The sequence below is a fragment of the Semicossyphus pulcher genome, unplaced genomic scaffold (assembly GCF_022749685.1).
Source record: "Semicossyphus pulcher isolate SPU_LCO1_2020_fin unplaced genomic scaffold, fSemPul1.0.p SCAF_14, whole genome shotgun sequence".
NCBI classification, from domain to species: domain Eukaryota; kingdom Metazoa; phylum Chordata; class Actinopteri; order Labriformes; family Labridae; genus Semicossyphus; species Semicossyphus pulcher.
Genome location: NW_027211648.1, coordinates 9,985,193 through 10,012,844, shown reverse-complemented (window position 1 = coordinate 10,012,844; position 27,652 = coordinate 9,985,193). Strand labels below are relative to the sequence as shown.

At 43.1% G+C, this 27,652-nt stretch overlaps 2 protein-coding genes across 5 annotated transcripts; both read right to left on the bottom strand.

Moving 5' to 3' along the window:
* Positions 1-51: 51 nt before the first annotated feature.
* Positions 52-6,629, bottom strand: gng7 (guanine nucleotide binding protein (G protein), gamma 7). 4 transcript variants are annotated; one of them, XM_069661512.1, is made up of 4 exons: positions 6,557-6,629; positions 1,821-1,959; positions 1,221-1,336; positions 52-1,072 (listed from the first exon to the last, which is right to left on the bottom strand). In XM_069661512.1, exons 3-4 carry the CDS (start codon positions 1,299-1,301, stop codon positions 947-949), a joined length of 207 nt encoding a protein of 68 aa, XP_069517613.1. In that variant the 5' UTR covers positions 1,302-1,336; positions 1,821-1,959; positions 6,557-6,629; the 3' UTR covers positions 52-946. The 4 variants fall into 4 exon arrangements, with proteins under 4 accessions (XP_069517613.1, XP_069517614.1, XP_069517611.1 ...); XM_069661513.1 differs by lacking the exon at positions 6,557-6,629 and adding an exon at positions 5,931-6,000; XM_069661510.1 differs by lacking the exon at positions 6,557-6,629 and adding an exon at positions 4,956-5,042.
* Positions 6,630-8,409: 1,780 nt separating this feature from the next.
* On the bottom strand, positions 8,410-26,033 carry diras1b (DIRAS family, GTP-binding RAS-like 1b). The gene is made up of 3 exons (XM_069661525.1): positions 25,860-26,033; positions 14,313-14,654; positions 8,410-14,217 (listed from the first exon to the last, which is right to left on the bottom strand). Exons 2-3 carry the CDS (start codon positions 14,619-14,621, stop codon positions 13,930-13,932), a joined length of 597 nt encoding a protein of 198 aa, XP_069517626.1. The 5' UTR covers positions 14,622-14,654; positions 25,860-26,033; the 3' UTR covers positions 8,410-13,929.
* Between the last annotated feature and the right edge of the window lie 1,619 nt (positions 26,034-27,652).

Sequence of the window (27,652 nt, the reverse complement as noted above, 5' to 3'; positions counted from 1 at the left end):
TCTTTTCTGTTAGGTAATGCTTCAACAAAATATCAAAACGTACATTGAATTCACAAACAAGTATCTCTTAAGAAAAAATGCAGTAAACGTCCAGGGTTAATAGCTTGAGTTCTGTGCAGAGCAGTTCACTATGTTCCCCTCATAGGTGCAGATCTGAGGTAAGCTTAGACATCGATTTCAACCGACAGCAGCCATAATGAACTGCAGTGGAATCGGTGACAGCAGATCAGCATCTAGAGACGACTTTCTGTACAGGTTGGCACAGCTGGAGATTTGGCCAAAGGCTGCGGACGGCCATGTTGAGGCCACAGGCAGAGAAGGTTTGTTGATACAGGTTTAGGTGGGAACATGCTAGCCCGATAAAAGGCAAAGGCTGAACCGCTCGCTTCAAAATAACCTGCCATGACTTAGCACAGGCAGGATTGAGGGCAAGCTCTTAGACTTTTTTTTAACTACCTCACAAATAAAAGCATTTATTGGGACACCAGGTCGTGTTTGGCACGGTTGGCAGGAGCGCCTACCGTCTTTTTCTGTTGCCCACATGCAGCTTCCCACTCCTTCACCCAACACCTTATTTCATGACAAAAGAAGAGGAAAACTCCTGCTTTCCTGCTGATTATTAATGTCCAAAATCCCTTTTCAAGTTAAACTGACATGTGTAGTTAATTTACCAGCAGATATGAATATTACCAAAGCACCTTGCTCAGTGATAAACTGATCTCAGCCACTGTGAGCACAAGATACCTGCCCCCTAGCTGTGGCTCTGGGGTATGGCGCATTTCCAGAGTGGCTATTCTGGGAGTGTGTTTTATATCCATGTTTGTGTGTGTGTGTTTGTGTGTGTGTGTGTGTGTGAAGATGTCTGGGGATAAATTTAAGAACTGAATGTGCATGTGTGAGTGTGTGTTTCCATGTGTGTGTGCAGGGCAGGAGAAGTGTGGCTCAGCTATAGGATGATGCAGGGTTTCTTGTCCTTGAAAGGGTTTTCGGAGGTGGGTACCCCAACCAGCAGAGGGTCGCTACGAGCGTGCTGCTCACAGTAACTCATCAGGTCTGCTGCTGCTTTAGACACCTGACAGGAGAGAGGAGAAGGGGTGAGAGAAGGCCAAGAGAGGGAGAGAAGGTGAGGGAGTTTAATGTGAGGAGAAACTGAATGTAGGAGGAAGAAGAAGGTGAAAGGAGAGAACATATACATACAGGGAAGCAAAGTATCGTCTTACCTTAATGCGTTCAATCCCTGCCTCAATCCTCAGCTGTTCCACCAGTTTCCTGGCCTGGGCGATATTATTAGTGGTAGACATACTGATCCATCAGAATACACCAACACCGGAGAAAACTGTGGGGAGGGAGAGGAAAAGATGTTCAAACTAATTAACAATAAAGTGAAGAAACAGGAACAAATGCAAAAACTGCCGGATAAGTAAAAGTAAAAGTCCAGCACTTCATCCACAGCTTTCTGCTGCATATGAAATCAAAAGCTTGCAAGACATTTTAAACGATCACAGATCTGCATGTAAGATTCTGTATTGGCTATAAACTAACGTCCTCTTTAGCATTTCTGCAGTAGTTTGCAGCCTACAGCAGTTTTCTGCACGCTGGCCTGTTTTTTACTGCACTGATTTATGAGCTGAATCAACTGTTAAGTCATCAGGAGCTTCATTCAAGGCCCTGTATGGCCTCAGATGCGGAGTTATAGCACCACAGTGTGGTCACTACAGGGAGGTGCTCTATCGATGACTGAGATATGGCACATGGTTTGTCATTCATGCTAGCATAGTGTCACACACATAGATAAATACACAGCGATGATAGAGTGTTACCTGGCTGATGGTGGGCAGACAGGTCTCTCTCTCTCTCTGAACACTGACTGGATGGAGCGGACGATGCGAGTATTTCGGGGACAGTTGCCAAGTCAAGACGACAGAGCTGGACGGCAGCTGAGCTCACATTGGCTCGTCTCTGTGGGAAAAAAAATAAGAGCCGGTGAGTTGGCTGCTTACAAAGCTACGTTACACACAGCAAAACATTGTAAACTTTTCACAAATATCAGATACGTTTGGCAGATGTGTGTATGTGGCTCGGATTTAGTTTCATGGATCCCTATAGAAGATTTATGTTGCTTTATTTATAAGCAGCATTAAAAACGTCAGTTTTATACATGGGCTTTGGTTAGAACGACCATAAACTATCCTTTAGCTTCATAGGGGGTCAAAATAATTGTAATTCAAGTTTTAAAGTTTCAGTCAAAAAAACAATTTTGCTTTAAAGCCAAACTGTAGCTTTTAAGCAAATTCCTGAAGAAAACATTTGTATCTTCGGCCTTTTTATTCATCGTCTGTCATCACAACTTCGTTTTTCTCCAGAGAGCAGCAGTTATAACACCCAATTCATCAGACGGTGGGACATTCCTGCGTGACTGATCCAAACAAGGACTGTTTGAAGTTTGGTGTCTAAAACTCTTCCACAAACCTCCGGTTTCATTCTTCTTCTACTTCTTTTTTTTATCGCGGCGTAGACGTTTCAGGTACATCTGATCAGCACACACCTCACCGTCTCGCCACGAGTGTGTTACGACTGTCTCTCACCCTGTCTCTCTCTGTCTGTCGCCCTCTCTCCCGGGAGGAGAGTCCTGCTTTAATTACTCCTGCTGTGGAGTAGCTCGGAGATTCATGGCTGTAATTAGGGCTTTTGTGTGTGTGTAGAGAGTGAGAGAGAGAGAGGGAGAGGGAGTGAACAGACTTGTATCATAACACCTGATGAAATTTGCTCTCCCATGCTGTCTCTGCACAAGCATTTGTGTTATACCAGTAAGGACATTATTGATTGACCCCTGACCTAACCCTTAATCTAAATCCTTATCCTAATCTTAACCCTGAGCCCAAATCCTCATCACAACTGGACCTTTAGAGGGCCCATTCTTTTTTTGTACCAGTCCATTTATTGTTCTCTCACAATCATGCAAACTTGAGTTTGACAGATTTGCTCTGATATAAATCAACTTCTTTGAGATTCAAACTTGGAGCATCATTACTGCTGAGACTTGCCAAAAACAATGCATTATTATGAAGTTAGATCATGTCAATTTAAACAATAAACTTTGTATTTCAAGTAAATACTGTCTTAGGATTCAGAAAGTCATGTTGTTAAGCGATAAACAGAGCATGTAAGGGCCCAAAAAATGACTTCTAAAGTATGCATACCGTTACTTATGTTTAAGATCATGGCCCTTGTTGTGCTTGCTATTTTATTTGAATACATTATTGAGTTTGGCTTTTGGAAATTGACCCCATCATTAACCTCACCTCTACCTGCCACGGTCCAACTCTGATGAGAATGTAACAACCAGAAAACAGGTTGTAAACCTGTAACGTAAGATTGTACATCATAGGGTTTCCCTCAATACGAGGGGAGTGTCTTCAGTGTGGCTGTGTGAAAGGATGTATGTCCGCTTCAAGTGCACACACACACACATATAACCTTTCCATACTCGCTCATTATCTGTCAGGGTTTGAGGAGTGTCCCTGAATCACCCCGCGTACAGTACAGTACAGCATCACTGACAGCCAAAACCACAGCTACTCCAACACCACACACTACGGCCTGGAAAACTACCACAGGCTCAACAGCAGCAAGAACAAAAGCTTTTCAATGAGTGCTTTTTGTGTGCGCTCTTATTTTGATGTCAAATCCGTGAGATCCACTTCCTCTAAAAATAAAAGTATGGCTTTTCTTATGAGCAAACAAAGACACGAGGTGACAGCACTTTCATCCTCTCTGTTTACAAGCTGTTGCATCTCTCACAAATTAGACTCAGACAGTTTCATGTTTACTATCATGAAAAGACAACATAAGTAGCTACTTGCAGGGACAGAAGAATAAAGAAAATATAGCTTTATTCCCTTATTTCCCACTTCAGTGTTAAGAAACCTGCTGCTTTCAATTCTCCAGCCTGTTGATTTTTCAAACTTTCTGCTATTACGCATTCCGTGCTGAGAGAGAGAGAAGCTGTACCCTTAAAACACAGCACAAACATGCATTTCTGCCCTTCCACAGTCAAACCTCTCTCCTCCTACGCCCCCAAAACTGAAAACATTTGCTTAAGGCGATGCACAGAAGCAAAACCTTTACAGTAAGCTGGTCATTTGTCTTGGCCTGGACTAAAAACATCACCAGAGCTGGACAGGCCCCGACCAGCCAGTCAACCAGCGAGCCCACAGCCGCTCTCAAGACGCGCAAAATGCATCAATCGTTATTGATCCTCGCAGCTCCTGAGCGCTGATCAGGCCTGCAGCTCGGAGCCATGTCCTCCGCGATAGGCCCCTGCTCGCTGCTCTACCGTGAGAAAACACAATGCGGGCATTTTGATGGATAGAACAGCATGTCCTCTCTCTCCCATGGCTATCCACACACACACGTATACTTACACACACACATACGCACGGGCGCGCAAGCACAGGCAGACCTTGTGCACATATCAAAGCCAGAGATATTTTTCCCAAGTCAAGACCAGACTAGACCGCTTCGGGTCTGCACACAGGCCCTGATTGTTAGCCGTGGGAGCAGGGTGGTGACATGTTTTGAGGCTCCAGCAGCCAATATGAACCCATCCAGCGACAATGGGCACGAGACCGGAGCGCATGCCTTTATGTTCCGCTATTATGCAAATTGATCGGCCTACTTCAGCTTATAAAATCCAGAGGTTCTTTTTTTAATACAGTGGCTCGTGCGTCCTCGGAGTACAGCCGAGCTGTAGGAAATCTTCCACTGACCCTGTCCCCGGTCCTCCCCACCCTCTCTGCCGGCAAAGGGCTGGGGAAAACCGGATTCGTGACACCGATGAAGCCCCTCTCCGCTGCAGCCGCCCTCGGTGACGGGGAGCCGGGGTTGCAGAGGCGCACAGACGCGTTACAATTATAATACACAGGGAGAAAATACCCGAATATCTCCAAACTCACCTCCGAATGCGCTGTATTGGTGATTTAAAGGGCCAGATCCGCTGGTTTCTCACCCTCTCTGCTCGTTCACTCCCCGTCTTCGCCGAGCCAAACGCCTCCCCCTCCGCTGCCAGTGTCTGTCCACTCCTCTACCCCCTCCCCTTCTCCCTTCCTCCCTCTCTCCTTCTCCCTCCCTCTATTAGATAAGGTGACAGCACCTTTAACCCAGGGGCTACCAAAATATATTTCCACCCGAATGCATCCTGTAAACAAGACTTTGTATCAATTTAAACAGATATATTTCGCTGTCATCTTTTGATTAGTGCCCTGTGAGGACTTCTACATCGTTTTTGAAGCCCTGACTGGACATTCTCGTGGATACTTGGAAGAGAAGAAACTTGCATGAATGAAAGCCTCATTCAACATTAATCCCAGCTCTCGGAGTGAAAACATTATTTAACAATGAAGTCAGAAATATCCCCTTGAAAAGAAGAGTGGCCTTTTTCTTTCCACCAGCAGATTTAACCTCTGATCTGGGATCTGTAATAAAGATAATCACTGAATATCTCCATTGCATAGAAAATAAACCAATGCCTTTTAGTTTTTTAACATGCTACTCTATCTAATTGGAGATGTTTTCAGATTTTTGTTTTGTTTTCTATTTCAGAGGTCTCCAGCATTTTGTTTTATCTCGGCTGATTTTTAATAATAAAATATGATTTTGAAAAAGTTGCAAAAAATGCACACTTGTTTCTAAGATGTTAAAACTTTTAAATCTACATTTCTCTTTATAATCATGTGTTTAGAATAAACCAGAAACATCAATGATACACATCTGTGCAGTTAATGTCGACCAATGTGCCCGACCAACGTACATTTTCTACAATATCTGTGCTTATTAACTACTTTTAATGCTTTAATAAAGCACACGAGTCTGTCTCTTACGTATGCTGCAAGTTTGACCCAAAATAAACTACATGTAGTCTTCCTACTTACCCATCCTACAAGTGTGTATTCTCCCCCTGTCGTGCACATCTGGATATGCGCGCCACGCTGTAAACGCTTCTTCTCCCACACGACTCCATTACGCTGTGCTGCCACACGGGGGCGTCATTGTACCAGCTGTAGCTCCGTCTCCTCCAGGGAGGTGTGGGCCGCTCCTTCTATTCCTGGCAGGCCCGGCGCATCCTGCGTTTCCACCGAGCTGTAGTCCTCCACTCCTCCACACCGAGCTAAAAGTGCTGCATGTGCTGCATGATTATTGGCTGGTTGTGGACGCTTTCCTCTGCGATGGAGAGGACTAAAGGTCTGATGTGTAGGATAGCGTCTTATTTTCACAGCAGCTCTTTCATTTCGTGCCCTACAATCCTGGTGATGCTGACAGAGATGGAGATGTAGGTACACGCAGTCTGCAAATATACGCTTGCTTTGATGCACGCACGCGCACGCATGCACACTCGCGCAGCCATATCTTCTTCATAGCTGTATGGAAACCTTTCCTAGCTGCTTATTATAACCACAGGAGAGCTATTTATAACCCCCACAGAGAACCGCATTGGCCTCATTTCCACTCATGTGTGAAATCATGCTGATGCCTATACATTTCTCTCTCATTTCCTCACCTTTTAGCTCGATTTCTCCTTCTCCCTCCTGCATTTGTCTCACTTCCTCCTTCCATTTCACTCCCTGTATTCCCCCCTCCTTCTTGAAGATGCAGTATGGTTACAGTGGGATTACAGCACAGCTCTTCATTTACGAAGCGAGCGGTGGAAGCCCATGAGTCACGACTAAAAGATGCTCTCAGGCTGTCAAAGGTGGCACCCCCCCACCCATCCACACAGACCATTCTTATCACTTGCTCTGAGCTCTCATGTGTGCTGGCAGGCTTAACCTCATACACAGTCTTTCCTACATGTCTAGAAGCACATGTGTGCACATGAGGATCATCCCATTAAGATTAAAGGGGGCTGCCACACTGGCCTTAAGGGTGGCAGTTTTGGTCTTTCTGCGTTGTTACACACTCCAGCAGCAGCCTGGGAGACCTCTGCCTGTCGTAACGCATCTCTGTCCCCACCAGGGTCACACCACACTCTGATGCGACAACCGTCGTCAACGTCACCGCGTCTCCATGGCAACCGCGCTAGGCACAGCATCCCCAAGCAGATGTTAGAGGGTTAAGAGAGAAGTGAGAGGAGGAGTGGGAGGCTGTGAATCCTGCATATATCTCCGCGAGTGTGTGAGTGCCTAATGTGCTGTTCTGTATATGCAGTGTGAATTCAGCCACAAGGAAACCAGACTTAGTCTACATCCGCTAGCATGGCTGTTTTTATGCCGTATGTTTGCGCTAAATGCTAACGTCAGCATGCTAACGTGCTCATAATCAAAATAAGAGCAATTGTCCTATCATAGTTACATCACTATTGTATGTTTTCCCATAAGTGCCAAAATAAGAACCCTTTTAACCGGCGTCATCATGTTTTTGTCAGTTAGCATGCTAACAATTAATCTTTAAGCTCATTAGCTCTGCAGGTGTCAGAACATTATGGCATTTATGAGACTGATAACTCAACTACTACCGATTTCAGGGGGAAAATCTCACCCATTACTGATATAGTGGAGAACATAGCCTAGCATATTTTTGAGATGGAATGAAAATAAATCTTTTCTACAGATATTTCTAACCAATATGACAATGTAAAGGTGAACAGAAGGTTGCTTTCGCCACTGTCTGCAATCACATGTAGCAAAACATCACAGCTAATGCTGTTTTCTTTTATGTGAGGATTTGAATACTTTCTCTACCACAGTTAGCATGCTAACATTTGCTAATTAGCATCAAATGCAAAGGAGGCTACAGGTGAGGCCCATGAGAATGTAGTTTTTTCTTTAGTATTTAGAAGGGGCCTGACCAATATGACATTTTTTAGACTGATACCGAAACCAATACAGATACCAATTTTTGCAGGGGAAAAATTCACCAATTACCAAAATGGCTGACAATAAAGTGCAATTTTAAGTTGGAATGAAAATTAACATTTTCTACACATATTTTTACTCAATTTTGAACCGATTTGGCTGTGCAAAGGTAACTAAACAGCAGGGAAAAAATGATATCGGCACACACTGCTATCAAAGTATCAGGATGGACACATATTGGCCCAATAATATCGGTCTACTGGTATATCTGTCGGGCTCTTTAGCCATATAAATAAAGGTCTGTAAGACATTTCTTAGCTATCCATCCAGTAGTTATTGAGACATTCAAACCTACAGATGGAAACATAGAAGGAAAGTCATGAGGATTCATTGTCTAGGAACCATCTGTAAAAAGAAAAAAAAGAAAATCATGTCACACCGTAAATCGACTAATCGAACAACAGAGCCATTATGCTTGCGTAGCTAAAATGCTAATTTTATCTTAGCAACATTGGCACAAGCAAGGTTGATTAACATACACCAAAAACACGAAAAACACTTCTCAGTTCACATTTTTATTAGGAAAATCATTTTGCAGATTTGATTATTATTATCATCTATATATATATTTATATATGTTATTTTCAGTTATTCAGAGGATGCATCAGCACAGTATATCTTAATAGGAAGACTATTGCTAGAATAAATATCTATACATTATAATTAGTAAAATAAAAAAAATGTCCCAACAGAAAAAAAAAAATAGAATCATTTACAAAAAACAATAAGTGCTTAAAAGAAATAAACCATTTGCAAAACCGAAGCGTTAAATTCTGCTGAGGAATTTATTTAAAAAATACAAAGATGATTCACAGTTTGTGTCCTTGTTCTCATGCTGGCTGGAACACCAATAGGGACCATGCAGGAATGAAGGGCCAGAGCGACAGGATAGTACCAAACTACATTATCCACAAAGTCTATATGCCCCACTTTACGCCGCGTCCGCACAAAAAACAGCTTGTGAGGATCTGAGGCGATCAGAGCAGATGTAAAGGGGTGAGCCGGAGAGGTTAACGGGTCAGTTTCCACTCATCCTCCAACACTGATTTCCTTTAGCTCCTCGGCCTCTTAGCTCGACTCAGCTGGACTGTAACCTGCCCTCGTTGGTACAAATGAGTTTATGGAATGTACCGCAGTTAGACAAGAAAACCACGACCTTTGTTGTGTGTTTAGATTTTACTTACTACCCTTCGCTTTACAACTGAGAGTCCTGTTTCTCATCCTGCTATGGAAGAACACAAGTGAACCACGCTTACTCAGCTGTACAAGTAGGTGACACTCGACTGGTCCGAATCCAAATTTGGGACACGCGCTGTCTATGTAGATCTGTATGGAGGCCCAAAGTGTTCAATATATATATATAAAAATAAAAAGACATTTAGAAATAATCACATAATTACATAAAATCAGAATATGCATCATGAAGCCATTAAACATAAATAATCTAAAGATGTATAAACTCTTTTACTCTAACATAATTTAATTGATATTCTTATTAATTCCAACACTTTTAAATTTCCTTTCCAATGTCAATTTTATTTCACTATTTATTTTGGTATGCCTCTTTTCATCAAAGCAAACTAGGAGCATTGTGTTATGTAACTGGCTGCTGCTTTAGTCTGATGAAGCAGACAGTCAATCACATAACTGGCTCCGTCCTGTTCGCTTTGATTGACAGACACAGACTGGTGGCATTATAACACAAAGTTAATTGGGGAAAATCACATAGTGGAATAAAAAGATATTTCACTTCAAAATTCCATGTTCATGTTATATAAATGTATCTGTATTTAGTCATGTGATTTTCATTTAAACACCTTAGTTATTTAATCTAATATTGAACATGTTGGGCTTCCGTAGATTCCATCATTAAAAGTCAATTTCCTTTTTTTTTGGCAGAGAAAATAGAATTCTTCGGAAAACCCCCCCCAATATTTTAACAACTTCATGACAGCTGTTGAATTTGGCATAAAGCGCGTACGCGTGCTGCGTTACTTCTAATTGGACGCTTTGACTGTAAGAAGGAAACACAGGTGACAGCACCCTCTCACCCCTGCATCCTTTCCTCTGCGCACTCTCCTCTGTCATCTCTGAAAGTCCTTTACACACTATTTACAACTATCTACAATCAGATGTGAGCCGCCTTCAGTCTGCTCAAGAGCAACCGACTCACAAACGCGAAAGAAAAAAAAGGGATGAACATGAAAGACACTCAAAAATGTCAGGGGGTGGACAGCTGATTTTATGGAAGGTAGTGCTTACAGTGGTGTCTGTGAAACAGCGCGGAGCAGAAAAACCTGCCAGTGAGAGAATGACGCCTGTGTGAATGTAACGTGTGTGTGTAAGTGTGTGTGCAAGCTAAAGGCATGCAGTCTGTCTATTTTGCCTCCATGCCTGTTTTATATGCGTGTGTGTGTATAAGTGTGTTTGAGCAGTGCAGGATGACTCATGCAGAAATGTGTAGGCATTCTCCACAGGAAAGCTTCAAACATCTGACTGACATTTTAAAAGGATGGCACGACAACAGCGCACAAACATGCACACATACACGCCCGTGCAGGCCGGAGTGAAGGAACGCAAATAGGTGGCTGATTCTGCACAAACATGGACGCGCTCATGTCACACACAGACAGACAGCAGAGGCAGCAGCGAATATGCTCAGTTGAAAAATGAGATGAGACAAGCGATGGAAGGACGGGGGCCGAGGTGTGCGTCCCAAATCTTACTAGAATTTAACCCACACAGCCCAGGAACTCAACGAACAGCTCACACGCCTCCCCGCATGCACAAAAGCAACATTCGAATCCTACACAGGCCACTTGTTAGTGCACTTGCACTTCATATTTTCACACCGTTTCTATTAATAGCAAAGCTCCCTCTCTCGCCCCAGCTTGTTGTCCACACTGCTCCTGCACGCTGTCTCATTGTTTTTTTCCTCCCCGCTGTATCAGATTCCACACAGGAACATGAACGACGACAGTCTCCAGAACAACAGATTGCACAAACATGCGCTCGCAATCTGGCGTTTGGCGTGAAGCAACCAGACGTGTCAAGCTGATATTTAATGCAGCGTGTGCACCACCGCTGCTGGTTGGATCAGAGCAGCACTGTCTTCCTGCTTTTTTAAGCTTAAGATTGGACACGTCAGGTAGATACATGACAGAAGTAACTCCATCCTTATAGGTTAAAACATAAATAATATCAATACAACTTGTTTTTTAAATGAAAAGAGAGAATGAAAGAGTCCGAGTGAGCATCCCTGGCATCTAACAGGTAAAGGGTACGTTTACAATGCAAGTTTTTGAGTTTAACAGGACCTCACGTTAGTGCAAAGTACAACACATCGATAACAACGGATTCATTCAGCAAAATAAAAAGTCATGAAGTGGAACCTTTAGTTACATTTTTACATTTGCTATTAATATCTGTTTGATAGTTTTGAAGAGTGGATGTGTCAAATACATATACAGATATCATGAGCAACATTATTAGCTGTGTATTACAGTACATATCAACATCAAACCTCCTACTGTAACAACAGGACTTATTCCCAGAAAGACAGCGGTATAGTTTCTCTTTACACGGGTAACATCTTACTTGAAGCTCGTATAAACATTTCATTCAACTATCATATGCTTATTTACACTAACTACACTTTTGTTTTTGGATCTGTGGGGGGCGTGAACAATGCAGGAGGGACATTTTACATGTGTTGCCGATTTAGTAAGCATCAAGTAAAATGTCACCCTAAAGTGCCCAGTTGTTGATTCTGCTGCACACGTAAAGACAGAGAAAGAGACAGACAGAAAAAGTTGCTGTGCTTTTTTTTTTCCAGAGAGATGGATACACAGTTAAAATAGGGGCATCATCTGTGTCTTTGGGTTTTAACAGCACAGGAGCAGATTATCCTCCACCCAAATTGTGGTTAAAAACCGCCTGAGAGATGGAGACTAATAATCTGACTCCGCTCTGCGTCCTAATGTACCGACTACAATCCCGTCACATTTACACACCTCGCATCCGCAGATAAGCCGCCGCATCACGATACCCTGTCGTTCGGCAGAACCACAACCTCATTGTGCCACGAGTCGGACAAATAAAAGACTTCACGAGGAGACGGAGGGTTACCTACGATAGTGATGTGATTGTTCGTCCAGGTTCAGCACAGGTGAGAGGATGTTTAAGGTGGAAATCGCAAACAATATACAAAAAAAAGAGACAAAGAAAACGTACAAATAGATATGTCGGTAAAAAAGTATTGTGCTTTTGGCTGTCCTGTGTACAATGTGTACAGTTTTTCAGAGCTCCTGCATGAACATAAAAAGATGTATACATGCAGTTACATACAGAGCTATAGAGTGGATACAGGAGGATACTTTGTGTTAAGAGCATATCATCAATAGGCAGAAAAAGAGTGTGTGTGTGTTTATGATATAAAGTGCAATGTGAGGGCATTTAGGCTGACTGAGCCCTGTTAGTCTTTATGTTAATCAGATTGACCTTTTCTTTTTTTCTTTTGACTCCTGCATGAATGCATTCGTGTGCATGCTCTGTGTGTGTGTGTGACTCATTCTGTTTCCTGTTTACCGACGCCTGCATGAGTGTATGAGAGTTTAATGTGACCAAAACAACCAGAAACAAAACAGAATTACTGATTCAGGTCAGCACGGAGCTTCTTTTTTAGTTTCTTTTTTTTACATCCATCCTGTTATTTATTTATCTTTCTTTGTGTGCTTTTTGTTTAAGGTTGATTTTTCTTTCTTCTTTTACAGGAATTCAAAGAACATCATCAGGCAAACGAACGAGAAGGAAAAAAAGGCAAAAGAAGAGAAACCTTCGATGAAAAGTGCCAAAGCAAACAGACATTCTCGACCTCGGCGCGCTTTCGTCTTACCAGCTTGGCAATGATTATCAGAGTGTATCGTCCTCGTCGACAAGGCAGACTTTTTTTTTTTGATATCTGTATTGTGTTTTGATGAGAGTCCTGCTGAGTTATTCTACACAAGATGAGAGTCTTAAAAGGATTTCTGTGTTGAAAATCACTGGATGCTTCTCCACTTCAGATGAAGACATTTAGAGAGTTCGCAGATGAGTTCTTAACGTATTGACAGCTAGGTATCTTTTTCAATCCTTCAGAAGGCATGAGAAGCAATAAATGTAACCTCCTCATGTGACTTCTTTCCTTGTTTGGGCCGGGCATGTGTAGACTATTTGGAACATATTGAAATATCCCATGTTTATGTACATCAGAGTCCTCAGCAGTGGCTCTGGGTTGTAGCTGAGTCGAATGTTTTGCTGCTGTAATGCGTGCCGCTCATGCTAGCAGTCTCAAACCTCCGGGCCCTGTGCTTTCTAGCGTGACGGACACATCAGTCTCTTAAAATAGTGTTTCTACCAGATAGGTGAGCTTAAATTACATTGTCGACTCTGTTACATATACATCACGTTTCTCTATTTTTTATAGTATGCAAAGGATGAGGTCGCTGGGATGACGAAGGGGGGAGTTGAAGAGTGAGCAGAGCAGGGAGGGAGGGAGGTGTAGAAGTGAGGGAGGATGCTGAATGTGTTGTGTAGATCAGAAACCGTCAGTCTATTATGAAGCCGAGCTGCAGTATGTGGTCATTATTGCAGTCCAAGGTCTTAATGAGCTCCTCAGCCAGGGTTTGTGACACTCAGATGATGCAGAGCTCCACATCCATGCTGTTTTCCGACACAGTCGCTCCTGGATATTCTGCATCAGTCTCCCTCATTTCTCCCGTTTGCAGAATGCACATGGATTTAATGCTCCAAACTGAAATCCTGTATGTTCTCAAAATAACTGCTGAGTTGTGTTTGTGAATGCACCAGTCCAACGGAGGAGGATGTGAAGATGAGATTTCCGTTGCCTTCCAGTCGTTTTGCTCTGACTGAATGATACGTTTAGTGAGTCTTTCTTCTCCCTCATCTTCCTTCTTTTCCTCCTTGTATTTCCTCTCTCCCCTCCACCTTCCCCACTCCTCCTCCTCCTCCTCTCCTGGTTTTACATCACGCTGCATTTGCCCTTCAGTCTCTCGGCGCGGGACTGCTTCCCTGAGCGCTTGCCGTCGATGTTGAGGCTCATGTTCCTCTTCTTGTCCAGGTTGAGGAGCTCCTGGAAGAGCTCGGTGACGTTGTGGTTGGTCTTGGCCGACGTCTCCATGAAGGCGCACTTCCACTGGTTGGCCTGGGCTTCCCCGTCCTTGGTCTCCACCTCCCGCAGGGTCTCATCGCTTTTGTTGCCCACAAGCATGATGGGGATGGCCTCAACGTTGCCCTTTATGGCCAAGACCTGCAGAGGAGGAGGAAAATAAAGCAAGTACATGTTATCTCCTGGCTGGTCTGTGCACACACAAACACACACAGACAAACACCATGACTACCCACCTGTTGGTAAATGGGTTTGAGCTCCTCCAGGGACTGTTTGCTGGTGATGGAGTAAACCAGAATGAAGGCGTGGCCTTTAGAGATGGACAGGCGCTGCATCGCCGGGAACTGGTGGCTCCCTGTGGTGTCGGTGATCTGGAGCGTGCACACGCTCTTGTCACAGCTGATCACCTGGCGGTAGGTGTCCTCCACAGTGGGGATGTAGGTGTCCCTGAAGGTGCCCTTCACAAAACGCAGGACCAGGGAGCTCTTCCCCACGCCGCCTGCCCCGAACACCACCACACGATAGTCGTTGCTCTGCTCCGGCATTCTGCCCCCCTCAGGCTTAAGACAGTGTTACACCTGCGATGTTGTGGGCGGGAGCATGAGGGGGAAGCAGGGTGAGACGGGTGAGAGTTGGGGAGAACAGGATAAGTTTAGCAAAGAGGAAGTTCAACAAATAAGCAGTCAGTAGATACAAAGCAGGCGGAGGAACAGAGAGGGAGGCGCTGGTTGGACTCGATCTCAGGCCTGTGGTGTGAAAGCACTTTAACTGTCCGACTCGAGGTCTGACTATGAGCCAGAGTACAAATTAGAGAGGATGAGGTTGGTGAGGCTCCAAGTGTTGCACCTGACGCAGGCATTTCCCTGATCAATACTGCTCGCAGAGTCACAGTTTCTAAGATTAAACCCTGAAAACATTCCAGCGTATCCTCGTTTATCAACTTTAAGAACTGCAGCAAAGCCTGGCAGAGACAGAGAGTTCGTGCTGCATAGGAAAACAGTAACATGAACTTATGTACAATACAACGCAATCCAATATGGTACTTGAAGGGAAGTCAAACCAGTTATGATTCATTGTTTGTTCAACAAATATTTGCTGTGCACATTTAGGGTTATGCCTTTAAGAGATCTCCTCCACAGAAACAAGCATTGACACACAGCCAGGACGGTAACCTTAAAAATAGTGCGCTAAAACAACAATAAAACTACATTGTGTGCACTCAGTTGATTGCCATTAAAAAAAATCAACACAATTAAATATGTTTAATGATAAAACTAAGATTCAAAAGCTATAACACACCTGGTTTGCAGTCAGCAGCATCACTGCACATCGAAGGACTACAAATCTTCCCTCTCCTGCTGCAGCTCATACATATGCATCCGAACATTGCCCTCACAACTTATCTACTGCCATCTTTGTAAGTGCTTGTGTGTCTGCCGAGCGTCTGTTCATGATTACGCATTGTATCTGTTGCATTATTTATCTGCTCTGGCTCTAAACTTGCTTTAAGGTCCCATAATAAGACACTCATTCAGCTGTGATCATGTGCTGCTCTCTAAGCTCTCCCTGTAATGAAACAGTAAATTGACATCAATACCAGATGGAATAAGTGGATTTCTGTCATGCTTGCACTGCTGGAACCCACTATTGATGGCAGGGCCGCTGTAATTGCACTGCCAGGTTTTAGATAATATCAGTCAAGGAGTTCGAAATAAATGGGGATTCAGGGGGTGCCTCTTGAGTTTTATAGTCAATCTATAGTTGTAAGTCTGGGTGACATGTCAGAGTGTTTTATATTCATGCTGCAGCTGAACACACCACCACAGCTTAAGTTGCAGATGGGCCTGTGCCCTCCGCTCATATGCCTGCAGACTGTTAACTGTTTTACTGATATGGCAAAGCAGAAAACCTTGCTTAATGGCTCTCTTGTGCCTTAGAGTGATGATGCACCATGCATTTTTTTTGCAATAATGAGGGATACTTTCAAAAACCTGGCAGAAGGTTACTTGTCAACACGATTTTCCAGCGTGAGACAAGATAAATGCATAAACCTGCAATAACGGATTATTTTTTCACCACATGGGCCCGGCAGACACAAGTTGTAAACACAACAATGACTTATTATTACTCAGTAAAGGTGCTTTATGGAGTTTTAGAAAATGTCAACTGGGTGTAAATTGAATATAGATTGTAAATGGGTCCTTTCTTGTCTTGGTTTACTTTTTAACAAGGGACAGTTTTTCATTCAATCCAAACCATGTGACACTATGCATGCTTCTAAGCCTTGCCTCTCTTCAGCTCCACTCATGCAACAAAAATGCCAATGTTAGCTTGGAAATTAAGCCTGCTAACTTCAACAAATGATTATATCCACCACTGCAACTCAAAGGGATAATAAGTAGGATTTTCCTTGCATTTTGTCAACAACTCATTCAAAGCTTGAGCGGGAACACGCCCACCCCGCCGAGCTAACACCGACAGCATCACGGTTACCTTTGCGCTAGCATGCTAACCGCTGGTTACCTTTTCGCTAGCATGCTAACCGCGGGTTAGCTTGTCCAACCGGTTTGAGGCATCTACCTGTCCAACAGAAAGAAGGCCAACTCTGCATCGCTCTTTCGCCATGTTCGCCGGTCTGAATGGGGCCCAGTTGCTAATTTGAACCACGCCCACCCTCACCTATACGCTGTGATTGGCTAAGGGAACCACAATAGAATAGATGCAGAAGGAAGGGTCTCACAAGGGTCTGCACCACACATACTCGCCAACATACATGTATAGAGGCCCATAAGTGATGTTTTATATAAATATTATATTTTATTTTTCTAGGAAAATCCTACTTATCTGGCTGGTAAATTTCCCAGTTTTCCAAAAATAAACCAGCCATGGCTACACAGCAACAAACAGATCCCTGCCTTGTTGATGGGTTAGTTAGTCAAGCTAGATAGCTAACCTTAGCCTGCTTGCTTGCTAATGTTACTGCCAGGAAAATACTACCTGAGTGAAAATGTTAATTGTCTAGGAGAAACTATGAAGTTGGGTGAATGTGAAACAATCAGGGGGGTAAATTCTGTTAGTAATGATAGGCAACATCACTACGAGATGCAGTACTTTGGGTCAGAACTGGTGGCTGCAGTGCTCATCTGTGTTGCCTCAAGGGGTTTTATTCAAGCCCTCAGTCACTCTGAGGAATTATGGTCTGAGCTGCCAGAGCAGAACCCAGTGATTCCTGCTTCTGCTCATGTGCAGCAACAAAGTCATTTTCTGTTTGATTGACAGCAGCTGGCAGGCTGCTAAAGTGCTGGTGTTAAACCTTAGGGAAAGGAAATGGAGTCAAACTGGCTCTGGAGCCTAAACGTCTTTGGCACTGTTGCCATTATCAGTATTTTCATTTTAACAATATATCTGAACCCACAGAGAATTTAATCTGACTGCCATTTATTTTAGAATGTTTGCACCTTTAGCTTATTGTTTTGGCCAGCAAAATGTATGTTTTGGTTTCCCACTGTATCTACTGTCCAGCACCAAACGTCATAGAGAAAACCGCTGTTGAACACATTGCTGCACTTAGCATCTAAGCTCACCCTTGGGGGTTGGAGGAGACCAAAAATAGAGGTAAAAGGAGAATGGATATTGGACCGGAAATGATCAGATTAAGACAAACCAGGTCAATTGTGTAAAAAGGCTAACCACTTAGCCAGATTATTTAAGATACAGTTTGCCTTTATTTTCTTTGTAAAGTAAATTTAGCTAAACGGGGGATTTCTTGTCCCATCTGACTTATTTTTTTTGCAGTGTAGCATTGTTCCCAGATCTCGGTAACTTGGTAAGTGCAGTATTATTCTTAAGTTAAAATAATATCCAATTCTACAAAAATAAAACCACGTCTACACAGGCATATTTTCTATTTTCTAAATGTATGCATTTTGAAATAGTTTCTTTTTGACCTCCTCCCCCGAGCTTCCTTTTTCCGTTCCTCCTCTGTCCCCTGCTCTCGCACTCCCCAGGTCTCCATGCTGTTGGATCAATAAACTAAGGCCGCTGTGGTTTTGATCGATGGGGCTCGCCTGTCTGGGCCCTGTCAGTCTCTCATCCTGCCTCGCTTGGTGCCTGTTGTTTTTTGTTTTTTTTAGGGACGAGGATTTAAGCTCCCTGACAACGATCCTGCTAATCAAAAACCATCCTCTGCTACCCCCCACCCTTCTTTTACCTGAACTAAAATTAGCTGTCTCCCTCCCTCTGTTAGCAGCTATAGCTGCACACACAGGTGCAACCCCATAGTAACACACAAAGACATGAAAGCATACACACACAAACACACTGTACTTCCGCTTCTTCGCCATTTGTCCTTGACACCAGGCCTCGGAGATTAATGACACTCCTCCCAAATGCAAGCTGTCTCTCTGCCTTACCCCCCTCCCCTCTTCTCTTGTTTTATTTGAAATGAGAGGACTGCAGTTCCTTAATGAATTAATGGTACACTATAAATGCATCTGTGGCAGTGCGGCCAAACTCCATTAGCAGATGGCTTTGGCACAGACCAAACAGGCCCTGCTCTCCTCTAAGTCAGGAAATTCATTCTCCGCTCGTTTCTTTCGCAGTGCCAGCAAGGAAATGTCACCTTTAGCGAAAATATGCACATAATTTCCCTCAAGAGAGCCACTTACGCAGCGGCACAAAGGAAGCGCATTAACCAACATCAAACACAATGCCATTCAACAGATCAAGAGCGTGATTAAATAGACACCCACAAAGCGGTCCCATGGTATCTTGTGGAGAAAAGGGTTTTAATCAAGCCGCGGATACAGGAATGCTGTGGATACACGGCTATTCTGCAGCGACTGTTTTACAGGATCAACAGATTTTCAGCTCAGTCTGAAATATTTCGTCCTCTTCTCGCGAACACGCCTGCACACACACACTCGTCTGAAACCTGCTCGAAGTTTCTTTAGCCGCCGGGCTGGAGGATGAACATGTGCGTGTGTGTGATTGAATCCGTGCAGTCAAGCAAGAGATTCCCTGTTCTCTGTGCGCACATCAGCTCAGGCCTTTCAAGTGTGTGTGTGTGTGTGTGTGTTTGTGTGTGTGTTCTACCAGAGGAATGAATCTGCATTTTGAGAGAGAGCAATTTTAGAACAGGGCAGTTTAATTAGGTTCGAGCAGACTGTGGAGGTTCAATCTATGAATTTTGATTCAGTCTCTCGCATTCAGTCACGCTGCTGCTCAACACCTGCTAACTAAACACACCGACGGAAAACAGCTTGCACATGCTTATTGTAAAATGCTGATAATCTGTTGGAGCTCATTTAACATTCAGAATGTGAAAAGGTTTCTCCCACATTTTCCTTTCAAAAGCAGGAAAAGACCACGATTATCTGCTTCACTGTGTGTGTGTGTGTGTGTCTGTCTTTAGAGGCTGATGATGCAAAGAAAGGAAACACCATTCAAATCCTTCAGAGCTAAATCTATGATTGGGATCACTGAAACGATGGTCTTCTTAAATGAATCAAAAGATGTTAAAAATATAACTAAATACACATTGATTGGCTAGTGAAAAACTGCTTCTTTGCAGGCTTTTGATCCCATCACTATATCTAAACTGGTTATTTCACCAAGAGTTAGATCAAAGGATCTCTTCCAGTCTCATGCGTGAAAGGTAACCTGACTCTGGTTAGCTTAAGTTAGCGTAGCGCCAAGATTGGCAATGAGGAAACAGTCTGGCTTTGTCCAAAGGTAACAGTGCCTCTAAAGCTCACTAAGTAATATGTTGTATCTAGTTTTTTAAATCCATACAAGCACCAAAGTGTTGATAAACTACTGAGGCAACCGTACTGGAGGAAGTCACTGCTCCCAACCGAGAGCATGGGACTGGGTTTGAAAAGAGGACTGAGTCCACAGGGCCCTGATGTGAAAAGGGCCAACAGATCATATAATGATTGCCGTGGATAAGAAGAGGGGCCCATAGAGAATGGCTTTGAATGGGGCTAGAAGTTTGTGCAACACCCCCTACCAAGAGTTAAAAATAGTCCTCCCATACCCCATCTGAAAGCACAGATTTTACTTAACATGGTGTTTGTACTTGTAAAAAACCCCCACTGTATTATGTGTTAAGTGATGAATTTTAGAGTTGTGTGTAGGCGGATTTTGAACCAGAACTCGGCTAGCTGTTTCCCTTTGTTTCTAGTCTTTGTGCTAAGCTAAGCTAACCCAGCTGATGGCTCCAGCCTCAAGTAGTGTCAGTCTTCTTATCCGACTCTCGGCAAGAAGGCAACTACACAGACTTCCCAAAATGACATTTTTTTTATTACTAAACCGAGTTTTAAAGAATTTACACAAAGCAAAATATAGAAAGATGAAAAACAAATATACCTGTATTGCACGTATAAAACTATACACAATAGGGTATCGCGAGCATAGTCAATGGACTCTCTGAGTGATACCTGTGTGTATGCCTGTTACTCATCAGTGTCAATCTATACTGTGATTGAGCGGACACCACCGTGCACGCATGGAGTACGCGCATCAGACTGTACAGGAGATTGCAGCACTGTGGTCCTGGCTTAGTAGCTAATCATTGAGCTTAACCTCCTCTGTGGTCCTGGCCTGCTCTGCATTGACCCAATTCCCAGGACTTAAGTTACCAGCAGTCTCCCTATAAGACTCCACGCAGCTTGATGCACGCTGAGGATCTCCAATGGGCACTGACACAAACACTGGCATATTAGCAGACTGCAAACAATAAAGGTGACATGAATCGGTCTCTTGACATATATATACAATATTCAATATTTGGAGCAGAATGTTTCACCACAAAACACGCAGCAGGAATTCCCCCTTTAATTGTGCAACTTTATGAAGTAGTTTTTGATGACGACGACATTTTTAAAAATCATGAGGACGAGGATTTGTCTGCAAAAAAATAGTTTTTGGACTTTCTAAAAATACCCTAACCAGAACAGACAAGTTTTAGCCAGGAGTCATAGTTTTAATCCTTAATCCTTGATTGGGCAAGTCCCATGGTTTAACAAGTATAGTAGTAACAGCATGTGCAGCTAAATACTACAGCCACTTGAGCAACTGGTGCATGTGTTTGGTATGCATGGGTGGTCGATTTGAATCTAGGAAGGGCGGCGGAGTATGCCTCTTATGATGGTTAATGGTAAATGGACTGTCCCTACATAGCGCTTTTCCAGCGCCACTTTTACACTACATGTCACGTTAACCCATTCACACACTGATACGTGAAGTGCCCAACTGTCAATCAGTCATCACATTCACTATGCCACCGGGAGCAATTTGGGGTTCAGTGTCTTGCCCAAGGACGCTTTGATATGCAAGGAGCTGGGGATCGAACCACCAACCTTCCGATTGAAAGCTGACTGACTCTACCACTAAGCCACAGCTGGCCAAATAAAATGAGTGTTTCAGGCCAATGAAGACCATAAATATGGTAATGATTGACTGGCTTTAGTCTTATATTTTCAGATCTACAATACGCCTATGTCTGCTCTACGCTGGGCGAGAAATATGTTCTTACTACTGTGGTTGGAGGACGGCGCGCCAAAGTCTTATGCTCATTTATACTCAAACTAAAATATCACATGCTACACAATGAACTAAAAATTCAAATATTCATCATTCACGTTGGCAATTAAGTTGTTAGATGTTTCCTATAGAAACTGGCAAATGTGAACAAACTAATTTAAAAAAAATTAAATATGTGAACTCTCAGATTTCAGAGGAAAGAAAATGAAAACAGTAAAAGACACCCTCAGCCGTCTGTACCCAAAAACATCCCTCCACCTGCAGCCACTCCCTAATAAGTCTACATGATAAATATAGCAAATCTGACCTTTCAGAAGGAAACATTTCTTACTCTGGCAGCTTAAATCTTCAACCGTGTTCGCACTGATTCTCTGCAGCAGGTTTAACACATAACTGAATACAAGAAGGACATGTAATTAGTCTGTGAGTGTGTGTTAGTACTGAGTATTAGTTTGACCTGGGGAACCCTGGGTTGCTCCGTCTGGCCTCTACGTAAGACCTTGCTAATTCCACAGCCAGCAATCTGGGAAACACGGAGGCACCTGTCACTGAACTTTAGGAGCGGTGATAAAGCGATGGGTTCCGTTTTTAAGTCTGCATAATGCATTCAAATGTATTTCTTTCAAGAAAGCATATTCTTAGATGCTGTCAAGGCCCGGACCTGACTGAAGCACTAATTACAGGCTGGTGGAGTGGGTTGCAGAAACCTGCAGTGACAGATGGTGACAGGGTGGGTAGTTTTGGATTGACTCCACTGGTTTCTTCAGGCAGATTTAACCAGATACAGCTTTTATAATGCCAGTGGATCCACGTCGGGTAGAAGCAGGGACAACACAGGAATCCTCCTGTTTGTGACGCTTCCAAGATGCAACAGGGATCACAAGATAACGCCCATTCTTTACCTCAAACCACAAAATACTTCCAATCGTCTCTCAGCTCTCATAATTACTTAAAACAGACTTACAGATGAAAGGCAGTAATAGCGTTTTACATTAAATGGACGTCTGACATTTAAACAAAATGTCAAATAAAACACGGCAACTCAGAGGTCACAGTGTGCATAATTGACCAGACTAGCCGTTCCTGGCCTTCGATTAGTTATGCACTTCCAAGACAATCCAGCCTAATGCCACGTATAATGAAGACTATATAGACCTTTCAAATGGGCCGATGCTGTCAGAACAACTAAAACACTTTAGCATTGATCTGCTCCAGTAGTGAAGCAGACGTTATGCAGTACATAGTTATATATAGATGATGGCGCTTGACTTGTGCTGGCTAAGCAACAGACAGACTTTTAAATCAAGAGAAGGCAACAGTTATAAAAACAGGTGGAGGCCTGAGCTTGTGAAGAAGATGTTTGGGATAAAACTGAATGTGAATCAAGCCTGTAGTCTGATGTAACAAGTGTTTTCTACACTTTACAAAGAGGCTGCTTCCTCTAATGAAAAGCCTGAGTCTCAATAGTCTCAATAATAAGATGCAATACACAGTAGCTCTAAAACGGAAATGCAGCATTATCAATGTTGTTTTTCTAAATAAGTACAAAGCTACAAATCTTTGCAGGAACCTACAACTAGATAGAACTATAAACAATGAAAATATGTTATATATTTTAAAAAAGAATCTTAATAATATACAGTATTTAGGAATATTTCACTGAGCATCTGTCTTCCTCCTCAGCGTCAACCGGTTTTAAAGTAATAATCTTGAATATTTTCATTTAAATAAATGTCTGTTAAGTCACTATCTATCACTGAATGAGGTAACACAATGGTGATTGAGCCTATGGCCCACTAATGAAAGCCTTTGCATTTGCAGTATTACAGACTAAGTGTCTGGTGCGACTTTTGCAGGAAAAAATCACAAGCAGCGCCCAGTTAGTGACGCGTTTTCCATCACCCAGCAGTGGTTGGTCTGCCAGAGAGGGAAGGCGGAGCTAAGTGGCTGCTTTTTCGCTCTCTGTAAGTGTTGCGAGTAAACAGTAATCTACTATGGCTGAACAAACAAAGAAAAGATCGATGACTACAGATACAACTTCAAAAATAAGTGAAAATTAAAAGAAAAAGAAACAAATTCGGCGCTAATATTAGGAGTGATAGGGGGGCTATAATTTCTGTATTTCCTTTTCCTGTTTGGAGGAACGACGGGGCATGCCACTCCCGAGGACCAGCCCTGGAAGGCTTCAGGAGCTGCTAATGGACTTAACCACGCAGTTGTTTCTCCGCTCAGTTGAATCCCAGGTGCAGCTTCTCCCCCTTTCCCTCTTTTTTTGCGAACTCCAGGTTAGGGCTAGGTCACAAACATCCAAGAGTTACAACCGGAGCCATCCGTAGGCGTCACACATGCAACACTGTCTGGATATCTGGGCTCGCCACAGGTGCCGCCAAAGAGAACGAAAGTGAGATCTTCGAGATTACAACTTTAAATTCCCACATTACCACTCATTACAAATGGCAGCGGCCAATAAAACAACTACTACACACAGGTTGCAAATATTAAATGATATATTTCTTCCCCTTTGACATTTTATAAGCCAGAAACCTCCAAGTCATGACCATGTTTCTGCATCTTCTGGCCTACTGATGTCTCACTGTACAACTATATTTATATTTGTGTACATTTACATCAATTGGAATTTTATTTCCTTAATTTTTCTATTTGATAGAATTCTTGTGATTTGATTATTCTTGAGGCTTCTTACTGGTTTATGGTGCTTTTTAAATCTGGTAGTTGTTGATTTTGATGTTACCATATGGTTATCCTTATTACTGTATTATTTATGATGGAAAAAGATTAACAGTGCCGTGAACGTGGCAGAAAGTACATAGTGGAAAAACAGCAATGTGTGCCATTGGAAAACAATTGCTCCTAAGTCTGGGTAACCCTGCATCTACAGCCTCTTATATCTTGTGAGTATTTAATTCAGCCTTCCTTCACATCTTTCTCAACATCTGGTCATCTACAACATATCTCACAGGGCCTCCGTTAGCTACTGTGGTGTAATGGGCCGAAGATACACAAAACACAAAGCCTCTTATCGTCACCGTGAATTATCAGGATCCATAACCCAGCATCACCAGAAACGTCAGCATCATTAACAGCATCATCTCATCTTTCAGCGTTCCTCCTCGTTGCCGTGTATTGAGTCATTTCTTTGTCCTGCCTCAGCACAGAGAAGTGTTCTTATGCAACCATAGTGTGGCCATTCAAGACAGACAAACAAACGGGCAGGCAGGCCATCGACACTCCCCCACATTTCCACTTATCCCCCCCATCCTCATCCAGCACATGCATGCTTTGACATCTGCATCTCTATTCTCCTCCCAACCGCACACTTTAGAGCTTAATCACAGGATTTACTGTCGTACATCTCTGCTCTCCTCTCTTCTCTCTGCAACCCACACACACACACACACACACACACACACCCATGACTGGCAGTGCTCTATGCATACAGGAAGTTGAGTCACATACATATTCACACATACATAGCAAAGGCCGGAATGATTCACAACTCCTTTTACATGTCATGACGGCTCTCCTCCTACAGCTTTTGAGACACACAACAAACAGCTCATGAGGCACGGAAGAGACACGGAGGAAACACGGATCCAGATGGAGGATTAACCGTGGCATTTGCACCAGAAATCGGGCTTTATGCGTCACGCTGGCGTCATTATTACTGTATAGCCTAATGTTGACGTTCATCTCAGTCAGGAAGGAAGGGGTGGCAATGAGAGGGCTTGCCGTCGGTGCGCAATTTTGGTGTGCAACGCCATTACAGACCACCCTACTCTGCTCGGTTCATTCATAAATACCAGAGGATCGCCATCTCGCAGCGGTGCCATCATTTCGCAGTCGCAGCGAACCCCCCGCCACCCATCCCTCCTCCTCCTCCTCCCCCCTCCACTCCCTCCTCCACCTCCCTTTACTCTTCAAAGCAACATGATAAACCCAACACCCTCATATCTCTGCCCTCTCCCGCTGACTGCCAATATGGCTGTGGAGGCATATAGGCGACATATATTACACACGGAAGGGTATCAAACACAAATGGTTCGTGTAAAGGATGAACATAGCGAAACAGCGATAAAATAAATAAAGACAAAAAAAACTGTTATTGCGCGGAATCGTGTGCGCTCAGCAGACAGCCAAGCAGAAGCACCGCGGTTACGCCACTGAATACCAACATGTAACCTCCATGGAAGAAGAAGGGATGAGCAGCATCTCCATACCTGGTCGTGAAGTATATAGCTCCGCTTCAGGCTCGTCCTTGGTTTAGACGGATGAAAGACAAACGCCGAAAGCGTCTTAAAGCATTTTACACGGTTCATGTAGAGCTCATGTCGTCCGATTTCCAACACCACCACAGCAGACTCTCTCTCTCTCTCTCCCTCTCTCCCCCTTTCTCTCTCTCTCTATCTCTCTCTCTCTCGCAGAAAGGACGTGGGAGGTGCTATGCCCTCTCCCTTTTCTGTGCACACTTGATTTTCTCTCAGTTCATACAATCCCAAGTGGTTGGATGCCAAAAAAATATCCATTTAAAAACACTTACTCTGTCTTTAATCCTGGATGGGGGCATCTGTGGGAATTGGAACATGGATCTTACCAAAACCTTAAATTGAGAAACTGGAAGAAAGAGACAGAAAAAAATATTAATAATAGGACATTAAATATGCAAAACTGTCTTAATATTCATATGTGGAGCCACATCCTAACATATAATATATAGAATATCTACATAGTAAAAATATTGATGATCCTTGAGTAACATATTAAAGCAGCCCAATTGTGTAAATCACATCCACGGTTACAAATGTAACTTTAATGCCTCATTTAAATTCCAATTAATGATTTTGTCGATGTTTTATGCACAGCCAAGAATGCGGTTTTAAGCAGAGCCAAGGCAGACTTACACATTTGCCTTTGTTTTAGCCTTTGGCTATAACGTGAAATCTCGAGTTAAAGTTCGAGAGAGTAAAATGTCAGAATCTTTAAGCTTTAAGTTAGACAACAGACGTGCCAAGCATTGAGGCAACTTGTGAAGTTAGCTTGCACAGCTTTTAATAAAAATAAAAAAAATCACGTCTTGTGTCTGAACTAGAATCAGCACCACGGACAGCGATCGCATTCTGTTTCAGAACCATGGACAGAGCCACTAAGCCTATACATGGTTACAGAAACGTTACAGTCGGTTATTAATGGCTTCATAAACCGTATACGTACACATAGTATGGAAAAAACAAGTAATTAGTGGAAAGACGGTAAGACATCAATGGGTCGATAAACCAGGAAGTACACCAACCCACAGGAAAAAAAATTTCAAATGAAATGTCAGCTGGCAGAAATGAGAACATTTTATTCAATTCAAAAATAAGTGTGAGGAATCAGTGCTCTAGCGCTAATAAAGGCCTGTGGTAAAGTGAGACCAGGCCTTGTTTTGGGCTGTCTGTACGTGACGGTCTCCCTGTATGACTCACCAACTCTCTATCCAGACAGCCTCGTTTCTGTCTCCCTCTGTCGGTGAGCCCCGGAACTGCAGAAGTTAAGAGCATAAACCAGGCGGTGATGGTCAGACAAACTGACAGGGTGATTTCAAGTTGCATTGATTGATTCAGTCAGGGGGGATAATGAGGAGGAGATCTGGGCGGAGAGGGATAATGTTGGGTTAAGAATATGCAGATGGGAAGAGAAGAGAGGAATACAGAGAAATCACGAGTCCTTATTTCAAACAAGTCTTATTTTCAGAGTTATATCACCATTAATATCGTAGTCTAACGTCAACATTAGTTTAGTTCTAATAAACCTAAATGAGTCATCTGCAGTAGAATAAATGAGCTCAATTAGGCCCATGAAACTGTTTTAAAGTATAACTTTAAAGGTATTTAGATGTAAGACAGAAGTTCAAAATGTCAAATGTTTTCGGAATGAATTTACTAGAAGTCCCTTTGTTCTCAGAAAACACATAGGCAATAAGAGTCTACAGCTATGCTAGCATATAGAGTTATCACAGTGTTCCCAGGGTCCT

What these genes read in the sequence shown, in the direction of transcription:
- gng7 (XM_069661512.1), bottom strand. Translation starts at nt 1,301, where the DNA reads ATGTCTACCACTAATAATATCGCCCAGGCCAGGAAACTGGTGGAACAG. An exon ending in CAGGGATTGAACGCATTAAG is followed by an intron (nt 1,073 to 1,220) that starts GTAAGACGATAC and finishes CTCTCCTGTCAG; the next exon opens with GTGTCTAAAGCAGCAGCAGA.
- diras1b (XM_069661525.1), bottom strand. Translation starts at nt 14,621, where the DNA reads ATGCCGGAGCAGAGCAACGACTATCGTGTGGTGGTGTTCGGGGCAGGC. An exon ending in TCAAACCCATTTACCAACAG is followed by an intron (nt 14,218 to 14,312) that starts GTGGGTAGTCAT and finishes CCTCCTCTGCAG; the next exon opens with GTCTTGGCCATAAAGGGCAA.